Source organism: Cyrtonyx montezumae, unplaced genomic scaffold (assembly GCF_038088225.1).
Source record: "Cyrtonyx montezumae isolate F1298 unplaced genomic scaffold, pur_monq_1.0 scaffold_0, whole genome shotgun sequence".
Taxonomy (NCBI): domain Eukaryota; kingdom Metazoa; phylum Chordata; class Aves; order Galliformes; family Odontophoridae; genus Cyrtonyx; species Cyrtonyx montezumae.
In genome coordinates, this window is record NW_027071824.1 from 16592940 (window position 1) to 16605560 (window position 12621).

The window sequence follows — 12621 nt, forward strand, 5'->3', positions numbered from 1 at the left end:
GGGCAGACAACGGTGCTGAATCCACTTTCACCCAGTCTGAATTTGTGCCAATAATACCAGGAACAAAAAGCAGAGGAGGATGTGCCCATACCAGAGATCTTGTGCTTCCATGTTCTCATAGAGGCCCTCTTATTTCAGACATCTATGTCTGGCAGCGAAAGTAAGGGTAGGTTGCAAGACAGAAGCATAACAGAGTAAGATTTTAAGGGATTTTCTGTTCAAACCACTGTTGCTTGGAGTCTAGCCCTTGAGATCCCAGGAGGACAAACTGACTTGAAGGCCAAGAGATCCTGTCCAGGGCACACAGGCACAAACAGCAGAAGGAACCGCTCTGAGGGCAAAGCCTTACAGATCCCAGGGATGTCACCAATCAAGGCTTCCCTGTGTATCCAACAGATATGTGATGCTTGTTAGAGAAGGACCCTGCAATAGGTCCAATTCCAAACCTAATACACTCTTGATAATTCTTTAACTTAGGCTGATCTGGTGGAACAAGGCATCTGCACCCAAAACCCCAGGACCTGTAGGTGAAGCAATGCAGCACGACTGAAAAAACAGACCCTTTGTTAATAGGGTGGCAGGAAGAAGAGTAGCTGGACTAAATGCGATGCCGTGCTGGTTTATTACTACATCTTGCACTTCTGACAACGTGAACGTCTGAATGACCAGGTGCTAATGGACTTGCTCTTGCAACCCATGACATGTTGCTTGGCCATCACCTGCCCCGCTGGATGAGGGAAGTATGGTGAGGCTGGGGAGCAGTGCCATCTTTGCTCCCCATGTCCTCAGCCTGAGGTTCCCAATGCTCCAGTGTATTTTTTCATTTCTCCCTCCCTTCTCCTTAAAGCTCCCTGCCAAAACCATGCTGCCAGAAGCCTGCAGCTTGGTATGCAGCCAGAAACCAGCCTGATTTTGTGCAAAATTCTCTCTTGCATACATGCACCACCCTGCTGGTCTGTGATCAATAGCTGAACCAACCAGGGCCTTCCTTGAAGCTTGTTTGAAGCTATTAGGGTAGGAAGAGACCTCCACCAATTGACACATCAACTTGACATCCACGCGCTGCTGTCCCAGTGCCATCCCTTCCCCTTCCCCACCTCACCAGGGACCTCTCCTTCCAGCTGAGCCCTCCTCCAACCAGCAGATCAGCGTTGCTGCACTCCTCTCCACCTGGAGGCACCCAGGGCAGCCTGTCTGTGGCCATCCCAAACAGGCAGTCCTTCACCCAGGGGATGCTGACCCTCAGAGTGCTGTAGGAGCTGCACCTCGGGTCCTCCAGATGGTGATGCCTTTCACAGTGAGAGCATGTAACAGCTGGAGCACAGTCCAAAAAACAAACGGTGAGGGTAGAGCACAGTCAGGGGGTAGGGGAAAGCTAGATTTGTGGTGCTCAGCCTTCTCTCTAAGCTGCCGGTCAGGGCCAGGGCCTGGGTGCTCTGGGCCTTCAGACACAGGCGGGCAATGCTGTTGCCCCCACCCTGCCATGGTCTGGCTGCAGCTGGGGGGAGAAGGGAGGTGAGGTGCAGCAGGGTCTGCCTGCTGGTTGCTGCTTCCTCCAAGTGCACACCAGCCTGGGGATGGAGCACCCACTGCAGCACTCCCTTCCTGTGCCAGGCCTGTCTTTTCCTTCCCTGCTCCAGATCTTGACGCTGTGAATGATGGTTTTAGGATGATTTTTTTTTTTGCATGTGGTGGTCGATCTAGAGTTCTGTGCCACGTCAGGGCAGTGCCATCACTCACCCCTCCAGGAGGTCAGAGCCGCTTCTCTGTCCCACCTCGTTCCCCTGGGCCACCGCCCTCCCAGTGCTCCTCTCTCAAACCCCACGCTGGCTTGGGCCATGCCATTGGCAATGAGATCCCACTCCCCTCCGTCTTCACAGTGAGGTCTCCACACAGGACCCGTTGCGGTGGAGATGACGGTGGTCGTGGTTCAGGCAGCCTTCGTTGCGGTGCACAATGAGGATGGGGAAGTAGAGGGCATCCTGATAAGGAGGGGGGTCTTCCTCCTCCACCGTCACTTGGCTGGAGAGGCGGGTCTGCTCCGTGGGGCAGCTCTGCTCATTCAGGCTCCCGCTCCGGCTCTGCCAGAGGCAGCTGCGCCGCGAGCCGTACAGGCGGCCTAGCGAGAAGCGGCTGCTGCTGAAGGGGATGCGGGGGCTGCCATTGCAGATGCTCAGGGCACTGCGAGAGAAGATGGAAGAACTGCTTATAGTCCTGTGGCACCGCTCGCAGTTCTGCCGGTAGCCCCCGTAGCGGCATGCAGAGTAGCTGGTGCAGCTGGAGAGCCCCACCAAGTCCATCAGGACGGCCTCCGAGTAGCTGGGCACCAGCTGCTGGTTGGATCGGATGTGCCACTCCAGCTCGGTGCTGTCCACCGTGTTGACGCGGGGCATCCTCCGGCAGAAGGAGCGCTCCTCAGCTGGTGTCACTGCCACGTAGTCAAACCCAAAGAGTTTCTCCACATGGTAATGGACATAGGAAGTGCGGTACTCATTTAGCACCCGCAGGGGCCAGGATAGGGTCAGCAGAGCAGCCACCCAGAAAACATAGTGGGATACGTACCAAGGCAGGTTGTCTGGGTCGGAAAAGGCCACCATGTATTCCTTGAAGTCCACGTTTTTGAGGTGCATCCCCTCCCTGGCCTCCATGTAGTCATCTAGGCCCTCGTTCTCGGTGAAGAAGCGGGCCCGCTGGGTCAGGTAGGAGTTCTCTGACTCCACGTTGGCAAAGCTGAAACACTTGGTGAAGCGGAGCCGTGTGGCTGGGTAGCTCTCCAAGTCAATGAGGTCCTTAGAGATGTCCTTAACTCCACAGTTGGAATAATCAAATTCAGCCTCTGCCACGTGGGTGTTGACCCGCTCGTGATACACTTGGGTGGTGGTGTAGGCATCCCCATTACGATAGCGGGTCACCTGTCGGGTCCTCCGGACATAGTGGTAGCTGATGGCCTTCCACCAGATGCATGGGGTCGCCTGCTGCATCCGCTGCACTCGCTCATGCACGCTTTCTACATCCACTTTGTACTGCAGCTCATTGCGGGTGTAGCAGTGCCAGCACTCCACCAAGTACACCACATAGAGCATCACCAGGAAGGCCAGGGGGATATAGACATAGCCATTGGAACAGGGGCTGTCATGGTACATCATGGACTTGCCCTTGTAGGCGCTGTCAAATGTCAGCCGGGTCACCTTGGTGACATGGCACCACGTCATGGCTCCCATACAGCCATACATCAGCAGAGACAGCAGCAGGCATTTCCAGTGGGACTCTCGGCACAGCGACTTGCTGAGAGACTGCTTCACCGGCCGCTGCTGCTCCAGAGGGCCAGGAGAAGGGGAGAGAGAACAAGAGGAGACGTCATTAGGCTGGAGGGACAAGAGGAAGGCAAGCAGGAAGCACGATGCCAGGGGGAACAGATGTCAAGCACAGCAAGATGGAAGCTCATGGATCTTCCCCTGCATGCCTCAGCTTTCTGTGCCAATCCCACCAATACAGCCTGCTCCAATGATGGGTCCCCTCCTTCAAACATCACACTGAATCCCATCCCACTGCCTGCGTCCCCTTGCATGCAAGTCCCCTTTTCCCAATCACTACTCATAGTTCAAGCTGCTCCTACCACAAACACTCCTACCTGGGGTGCCTATAGCACAGAGACCTTATGCAGCAGGGGAGGCCTCTCCTTGGTCATAGCGATCCTCACTCACTTCACCACTTGGCAGCCCAGAGGCTCCAAAGTGCTTCTGAAGTGCTTCATAACCAGCACAAACAGGAAAGTGCTCTTCCACAACTGAAGTGTAGCCACCTCTGGATGGAGAGAAGGCAATATTGAATAGTACCCTAAAAGGTGCTCAGACTGGAAGTGAAGAACACCCCACAGACCTGCAACAGCTGCAAGAGGTGAGATGTAAGGCAGGGCTGGCAGCAAACGTAATTGTGTGCCCTGGGTTTTGAGTGAAAAAGCTCATCTTTCTGTATGGAGAAAAATGCTCTCGTGTCTACAGCGATGATTAAAGGGCAGGATTTCAGCAATAGCACTTCTTAAAGTGATTGCACTGGTGCATTCACTACAGCCATAGCAAAGACCTGTGAAATCCCCCACTTATGGAAACGTCTGACACACTCTCCAATTGTCTGAAGTCTTGAATATTGATCTATCACATTGTTTGTTTGGTCAATGAGACTGACATTACCAAACCCAAAGGAATGACATGCAAAGAAGTGATTTACTTTCTTATACAGAAATCTTTGTCCAGCACAGATGTCATTGAGCCCAGCAATCTCCAAAGGGATGTCCCAAAAGAGGTGGCAAGAAGCCCAGCCTCAGGCACATGCCACAGAAGTCACTAGGCTGCTTTCAGCTTTGCCCACCATCTCCAACTGCATGCAGCATGGCTTCAGGCACCCTTCTCTCTGCCTTACTTATGCCTTGAGCCCAGCTCCCCCCTCGATGTCAACACCTAAAAACATCAGAGCCATGCTGCCTTAACCTGATCTCACCTGTGCCTTTGCAGAGGCTAAAGCCAGCTGTAATGTCACCACTCATGGCAATGATCCTCAAGCCTGGCCTCATCCTTTCTCTGTTCCTGGGTGTGCCAGCAGACTCACCTGGCCCTGCAGAGCCAGGGCAGGACCGAGGGAATGTGGAACCCCTGCAAACAATGACTTTACAGTCTAGCCAATGTCCTCCTGTTTCCCAGGCCACTGGATGCCAGGAGCCTGTCATCTGAGGATCCCAAAGAATGTAGTGGATTTGCACTGCCAGGAAAGAGGAGGTCACTTTCACTCTTGGCATGAAAAAAAACATTTTAGGAAGAACTAGATGTCACAAAGCATTGGCAGGCTTGGAAAAAGATCTGGGCCTCTTCTTTCATCCACTCAGTCCCCCTACAATTCTGTGATTCTTGCTCTCCTTGAAGAGCATCTCAGCTCTCACCTTGGTCCCTTAGAGCCCTACACACTAATCCTCCCCTGTGGGACCTCTGCCACAGTGATCAGCAGGGCTGGCTCCAGCCCAGCTCTCCAGCAGAGGTTTCTCTTCTGCAGGCAGCGCTGCCCTTCCCTGCCGCCTATCTGTGATGAGTGGAGCAGGCAGCCATGCATCAAAGGGATGCTGGCACCACGAAGAGAACAACGGTACTTCCCTCTGGGGGTCCCAACCATTAGTGGCACTGAGGCCCCACTTTGAGGCAACCTGCTGAGAGCAGGAGCTGGTGATAAGGACATAGAGCTGAGGAAGATGCAGACAGTGCTGCTCTGCAGGCAGCAGTGAGAGCTGCAGGTGGCTCTGCCTGGGAGAACAGCCACACCACACTCTTCCCAGTGCAACCCCCAGCGGCAGCAGCATCACAAGGGGAAAGATGTGAACTGCAAGAAGAGAACAGGGAGCAGGGAGACGAAGCAGGGACACCTTGCAGGAGCTGCCTGTGCTGTGCCCTGCTTGCTCAGGCCTTCACTGCAGTCACAAGCTCTCCTGCGCTATACCACCACTCAGGCAGCTGAACCTCTCCCCCAGCTGCCTTCTGCCTTGCAAGTTGTCCCCACCAGCAGCTGGTGTAGGGCTGGCAGGTCCTGCTCAGCAGACGGGTGATGCAGCCGGAGCCCTGCAGAGCTCCAGGCAGAGTGCTGCAGGTAGGGAACCCAGGGCACGGCACGGGAAGGATGATGCAGCCACGGCTCGCTTCCAGGAACTGTGTTAGCAGGGCTCTAGTCCACACAGTAGTCTCCTCCTAAGACTACGCAGCATTCAGACACTGCAGCGCTTTTACAGGGTCACACTAACCCCTGCTGTAGGCTGTTTACAATCCCATTTTGTTCTAGGCTTTTGAGGTAAAACACATCCACATCAGTGGCACCAGTGGGGCTTCTGAAAGCTGATCAAGTGCCAATAATGGGACACAACCACAGCAGAGCTGGAGGAGGAGCCAGCTGCAGAGCTTAATCCTGGTAGGAAATGCAGCATCCCTGCTCTTCTCCAGGGCTGCACGGGGGCTCACAGGAGCCACACAGACAGCTCCATGGTTTCCCCACCGAATAAGGTCACTTCCGTGAGCTCTCACACAGCCTTGCAAAAGCCAAGAGCAGCAAATGAACATGAAGATGAGAAAGCTGGGGATAGATAAATCCTTTCTGTCCCAGAATGATGTCACTCAGAGGAGCACAGGCTGTCACATAAATGCCACAGCCGCCTGCTTGCTGCAGTCTGGTGGGATGAGGTGAAGGCCTGCTCTGCTCTGTTGCAAGCAGGGTGATCACCACGAGCAACCCCCATTGCTCATTGGACAGGTGAGCAGATCTGCTATGCAAGTGCACCCCAACATCTCTGCTGGAGGGAGAATGGACTCGGCCCTGGCTGGGCCAATACCTTTGTGTGACCCCAATCAACCTCTTGCTCTCTCTTGTCCTATAGCACAACCTCCCATGTGCCTGCGAGCCACCTTTCTACATGCGTGTTTATAAAGTGCATCTGAAATGGGCAAGGGGAAGGTGGATCCTGTGGGCCTCACAAGGCCTTCTGACATCATCCTGAGGTGAAAGATGGATCCTCATGCCTGCAGCTGCTGCTGCTCAGGAGAGGACAGGAAAGGAATGTGGGATAACTCTTGAGCAGCCACAAATCAAACTGAAATGTCCACAATACACAGGGCAGAGGAGCACCCAAGAGGGGCCCATTGCTGAGCTGAGCTCTGTTACGTGCTTGCTGATACCGAGATCTGGGGAACCCTTAAATGTCCCTCAAGGGGATAAGCCTGCCCAGAACCCTGAAGGCCAAGTACATAGCAGAAGTCCCTTTGTTACCCATACCTCTGGGGTCCTGCAGCTCTCAGCACTGAACAACACCAGAAGTGCTGCAGGACCCTGTCACTTCTAGGGACTGCCACCTTCCTCCTGCACTCTGGGCAGACACTGGCCACTGATGCTCAGAAGGGTCCCAGCTGGGCCAAAATGACACCCCACAGTCCCAGCTCAGGAACCACTTCCCTGGAAGCAGCAGCTGGCTCAGCGCAGGCTGGCAGCGCTGCCAACTGCAGAGGAAAAGGGAAAGCAGAGCATCTAGGAGGCAGGGAACCCTGCCAGCAGCCAGCTCCTGTGACGGGCCCAAGGTCTCCATTTTACACTTGGAAGAGAACTGGTTCCCTCCATCACATTTCACCTCAGCAGCAGAACAAGGGAATTTTTTAGCTTGTTCTCAGGCTGAAGTGCCTGTGTCTCAACACTTCATACTTTGCAAGGTGGAAATGTGTTGCTGAGAGAGATTCAGCCCGCCACTGCTAAGTGTAGGTGTATGCCTGTGATGCCAACAGGAAGCAGGTCCTTGGATGGCACAGCAGCTCCTCTGCAGCCAGCTCAGGCTCACTGCAAGCCTTGCTAGGATGAGCCAAAGGGCACCTGGAGACCTGGGGCTCCTACATACAGTGACCTGAGACATGTAGAGACAAGGCACCTTCAGACAGGACAGATCCCATTTCTGCTTTTCCAGTACCCAGACATCTGTGTAAAGAGAAGATTGCAGCCTCCCTCTCTCCATGGCAGCTCCATGGCAGTCCATGACAGCTGCTGGCTGAGGGAAGACACCCCTTAACCCCATGAGTGCAGGTCACAGACTCCAGCCCTTCCATCTGCTCTCACGGAACACAGTGACACTGACAATGCAGCTGGCAGCCACTGCAGAGCCATCACAGCCTGGCCCATCTTCTCACGACCCTGTGAGGCAGGGGATGCTGGAGGCAAGGGATGCTTGCCCGTTCTGCATTTGTGTCATCCAGCCCAGCTCTCGTGGTGGCACCTCTCGGAAGGCACCGTTCTCCCTTGGACATAGCACTGATTCACAAAACAACCAACACCGGCAGGGCTCAGGAGGCAAGAGACCTTGTCCAGGTGTGATACAGGCATGTATTTGCACTACACGCTGCTCGGGGTCTGTCTGGAGACCCGGGATTCAGTGGTTGTTGGACAGCAGCAGGAAACAGGAGCTGAAGAAGAGCCGCAGAGTACTCTCTATGCGCACAGCTCCCCAGTCCTTGAACTTCAGCATTCCTCTCCCACGGTTATTTATGTCTAAATATACGACCGGATATATAGGACAACTCCGCGTGTGCACGTACGTTGTTCCCGAGCCGAGGAGGCAGAGAACACGGGACTATGCAGCACCGCCAACCGCAGCTCCCCAGCAGCGGCGGACGGCGATGCGCAGCCCCGCGCACCCCCACCGCGCTGCCCTTCGCCGCCTCCCGCAGGTGAGGAGCGCTCCGCTCTCCCTGCGCTGCCGCTGCTCCCTACGGACCGCGGTGGCCGCTTATCCCCGTGGGAAGCCCGATCCGGGCCTGGGACAAAGGGTCTCACCCCGCTGCCGGCCGCGTCTTCCCCCGCATCGGCCCCGAGGCAGGAGTGAGGAAGAGCGGGACTCATTTTTCCCAAGCGCGGCCACCTCTTCCCGCTGCAGCAAGCCAAAGCCCCGGCGTTCTCCTTTTGTGACGGTCCCCCTTCCTCCCCCCCATCTCCGGCTCCGTTCCCATCCTCTGCGCTCCTTCCAGCTGCGCTGGGGCCGGGCAGGACCGAGCGGGTGGGGGGGGGGGGCGCCCCGGGGCAGCGGGGCCGCGGCAGGGGAGGGGAGGGGGCTCCGGGGGTCCGTACCTGTGCGGGCACGGCGCGGCGCGGCTAGCGGCGGGGCGGTCAGCGAGCGCGCCATGCAAAGCCGGCCCCATGCAGATGGGTAGGGTGGTTGGGGGGCACCTCACCTCCTCTCGGACCCCCTCCGCCTCCTCCGGCGGCACCGACGTGCTGCTGCCTCCCTCGCTGGCCGCGGCCGCCGAGGCCGGGGGGGACATGGCGGCGGCGGGGGCTCCCCGCTGGCGTCGCCTCCGGCTCCGGCCCGCAGCCGCATTATCCCGCCCGCCGCCGGGCGCTGCCTCCCCGGGCCCCGGGCGGGCGGCGGGGCGGGCGGCGCGGCGGCATAGCCCCACCGCGGCACGGCGGCAGCGCTCGCCGCCCGCCGGCCCCCGGCCCCGCCGCAGCGCAGCGGAGGGCGGGCGGAGCCGCGGTGGGAGGGACGCCGGGGAAGGGGACGGGGACGGAGGCGGAGGGGGGCGGGGGGGAGCGGAGGGTCACCTTGAGGAGGGGATGCGGGGAGCGCCGCACGGCCGCCCCGAGATCCCGGGGAGGAGGGCCCCGCTGCCCGCTCCCCTCGCGGCTGGGGACGGCGATGTGGGGCAGCTCCGGCTGCGTTTTGCCCGTTCCTGGGGGTAACTCGGCGGCTGGAGGCTGTCATGCGGCCAGCTGGCACTGCTGGTGCTGCCTAGCAGATCCCACCTGGGGACTGGGGGACCTGAGGGAGACAGCAGCATCCTCAGGGGATGCACACAGCACAGGAAGGGCCCAGATCCACCTGGATACAGATATTGCACATGCAGACCTGCTTCCAGGCCAACCTTGGGAAATAGGTGTCTGGCTTTTCATAGAGTCACTCCGGTTGGAGAAGACCTCTAAGACCATCTTATCCAACCACCAACCCATCCCCACCATGCCCACTGACCCATGTCCCTCAGTGACACATCTCTGTTTCTTAACACCTCAGGGACAGTGACTCCGTAACCTGGATTTCCCCACATAAGCTGCAGAATTTGCTGGAAGTCGCCTCACTTTTTGTGAGCTCTGAGGCTCAGCCTTAGGGCTGGGATGCGTGTTTGCTCTGCTGCCTGGGATGAGAAAGGAAACATCTGTAGGCCACATGGTCTCACTGGAGGAGACACACCTGGGAGAACTGCAGCCACCGCTTCCCATGGGGACAGGTGTGGCAGTGGGGTGATGCAAAGGAGCTGCCTTCCGAAGAGGCTGGGATGGATTTCCTCTCTCCGTTCCCCTGTTTCCATGGGAACAGCAGCAGGCAGGAACAGCCTGCTCTGAATTTCACTGCCTCTTTCTCAGGCACCCCCTTCCCAATCCTGCAGGCAGCTTTTGGCTCCCGAGGGTGGCATAGCCATCCTCTGTGCTGGATCCTGTGCTGCCCAGGAGAACTCAGCATTGTGCGCACCTTGGCACAACCCATACACACCAAGGCGCCTGCAGCAGCATTGTACACTGTCACACGCACACTAGCAGACATTTGCAGGTCATCTGCATGCATATATGGACGTCTACTTTGAACAGTGACAGGGACTCCTGCAACCACTGGACCAACTGGAGTGTGAGAGATGCTCGTCCTCTAGGAACAGCCCTGGGAACACAAAGGGTGGATGGAGGAAAAAAGAGTGATATAAGTCTACATCTTTGTATTTAGACCACGGTGGCTTTTACTACAGTGAATTTGTTCATTCACCAGTGTTGAATCAGTGGTAAATTTTGACTCTGACATTTTCTGTCTCTCTGAGTTGAGATGTCACAAAGAAATTCTGTGCCCAGCTCAGTCTCAGTTGAATTGTGTGAGTTCTCAGCCATCAAAAGAGGCACGTGGCAGGTTTCTACACTCAGGAGGGAATGCAGGGGCATGGTTGCTTACAGGAAATATCCTTTTCACTCCTGCTTCAGTACGGTGTCAGTTTTTACCTCAACATTGAATCTGCACTTCAGTTCTGGAAAATGTTTGAAAGAGGCTTTACCTCAAACCAGGCAGGCACAGACAGCTCTCCTTGTTCCAATGTTTGTACCATAAGTGTAACTAACAATGGACGTGCTGCAACATCCTGTAGCATCATACCTATATAAATAGTGGTTGTAGCTTTGTTGAGTCCAATCAGTCAGGCACAATCAAGTTTCAATCTTTTGTTCCTGATCAATTAACGACTCCTGGTGGTCTACCTCCTCTTCCCTCTTAAGAAGATGTGTAACAGAGAACCCCCTCGTGTTGGCCATGGGATTTTCTGAGCCCAGAGATTGCAGCCAATTATATTTAGGCATTTCAAGGCTATTTTGTGCAACTGTTGGAGCCTTCCAGAAAGTGTCGTTCCAATTAAATTGCTCCTTAACAATGCAACAAGGGGAGTATGGGCTTGGGGATGCACTTTTTGCTCCAGTTAAACACAGCTCTTTGCTACTGCTCTTCAGCCTTATGGACAGCCAGGATCAGATCCCAGGAGATCTGTGCCATCGCTTAGATTTCCTTTGGCTACAGCCAGGCTGCTGGCAGGAGGAGAGCATATTTTTATCTTTTTCACTTCCTTTTATTTTTAGTGGAGAGGAAACCCACTGGAGCCCACAGGGCTCCTTGCTGCTGGCCAAACTGCCACCATGTGGGTGAGGAACCAGCTTTGAAAGTCTTTTAAAACAACAGTTAGGTGCAGTGGTTTGAAATGCTGTGAGGTCCTGTTGCCTGTGCTCTGCGGTACCTTTCACACCTGGGAACACCTCTGACACCCACTTCCATCCTCCCCTTCCCAGCGAGCTGCCTGAGTGCAGTTTGTTTTTTTTCCACTCAGCCCCAAGAGAGGCTGTTTCTCCATCACTGCAATTATTTCTGAGGCTCCACAGAGGCTTCTGGCACAGACAAATGGCTTTCCTCTGTGCAGTAGCCCAGCAGGTGATCTCATATCCCCCTCGAGTAATGAGCCCACACAGGCCAGTCCCTCTTTCCTGGTGAGTGGCACTGCTGTGACCTGTGCTCAGCCCCTGAATGCTGCACGTTGGGATGCCAGCCTTCCCCTGCCACCCAGGCCAGCTCTCCCTCCTCTCCTCTTCCTGGGTTCCTTGCTTGCAGCATTGTGGCTTGCGCAAATCTATTCCCAGCTCACACTGATGCAGGCATGGAGAGACACGAGCCCTAATGCAGCCTGGCAGCTTGGCACGTTGACTCTCTGGAGAGCAGCACCGAGCTGCATGAGTAATAGCTTCAGCAGCACTGCACAGCTCGCTGACTGGGACAGCCACCTGCAGCAGTGCTGGGGGAGTGCTGGAATGGTGGGGAACAGGGGAGAGGTGGAGCAGGTGGAAGGGTGCAGCTGGGTAGGAGGCATGCTGTGCATGAGCCAGGCTCTGGCAGCAGGTCTGGCTTCCACAGCTACAGAGGGAGCCCCAAGTGACAAGATTTCTCACCTCGGGCACAGCCTCACCATCTAATTACGCCTGGTTTTGATCGACTGTCCTCCAAGGCCATCTGCCACCTCCTTCTTACATCTGCCACCTCCCCTGGGAGGATTCTGGAGCCCGCAGCAACGTGCACTCCAATGAACGCACACCGAGGCACTCCCAACCATCTGCACGGAGGTGAACGGAGCCCTGCTGCTGCAGTCACAGATCCGACAGGGGTCCCACGAGAAGCGTCCAGCTCAGAGGGAAATGCAGTTAGCACGTCTGGGTTCTTTGTTCGCCCAGCCTGCAAGCTGGGTTGCTGTTCAGGGTACCTCGAGACATCCCTGGTGTTGAAAATAGCACAGCAGGGCCTGGCACTGCGTCCGAGCTGGGCGCCTGGCTGTGTGGCTGCCGGCGCCGTGAGCGGACACTGACCTCTAGTGGGAATGAATCTCTATATTTCGCAGGACTGTGGATTCTTTTAGGTTGGGAGGGACCTTTAAAGGCCATCTAGTCCGACTACCTCGCAAAGAACAGGGATGTTTCTTCTTGCAGTGCTACCTACAGGGTAGGTAGTGTGTCCAAAGCAGTCTGGACAGGTACCCCATGCTAGGAAGTCAGCAT

The 12621-nt window shown here is 56.0% G+C and overlaps 1 protein-coding gene across 1 annotated transcript; it reads right to left on the reverse strand.

Annotated features, from left to right (window-relative positions):
* Positions 1–1449: 1449 nt before the first annotated feature.
* On the reverse strand, positions 1450–8825 carry TMEM151B (transmembrane protein 151B). Its single transcript, XM_065736281.1, has 2 exons — positions 8736–8825; positions 1450–3311 (listed from the first exon to the last, which is right to left on the reverse strand). The coding sequence occupies exons 1-2, from the start codon at positions 8823–8825 to the stop codon at positions 1875–1877; spliced, it is 1527 nt and encodes a 508-aa protein (XP_065592353.1). The 3' UTR covers positions 1450–1874.
* Positions 8826–12621: the final 3796 nt, after the last annotated feature.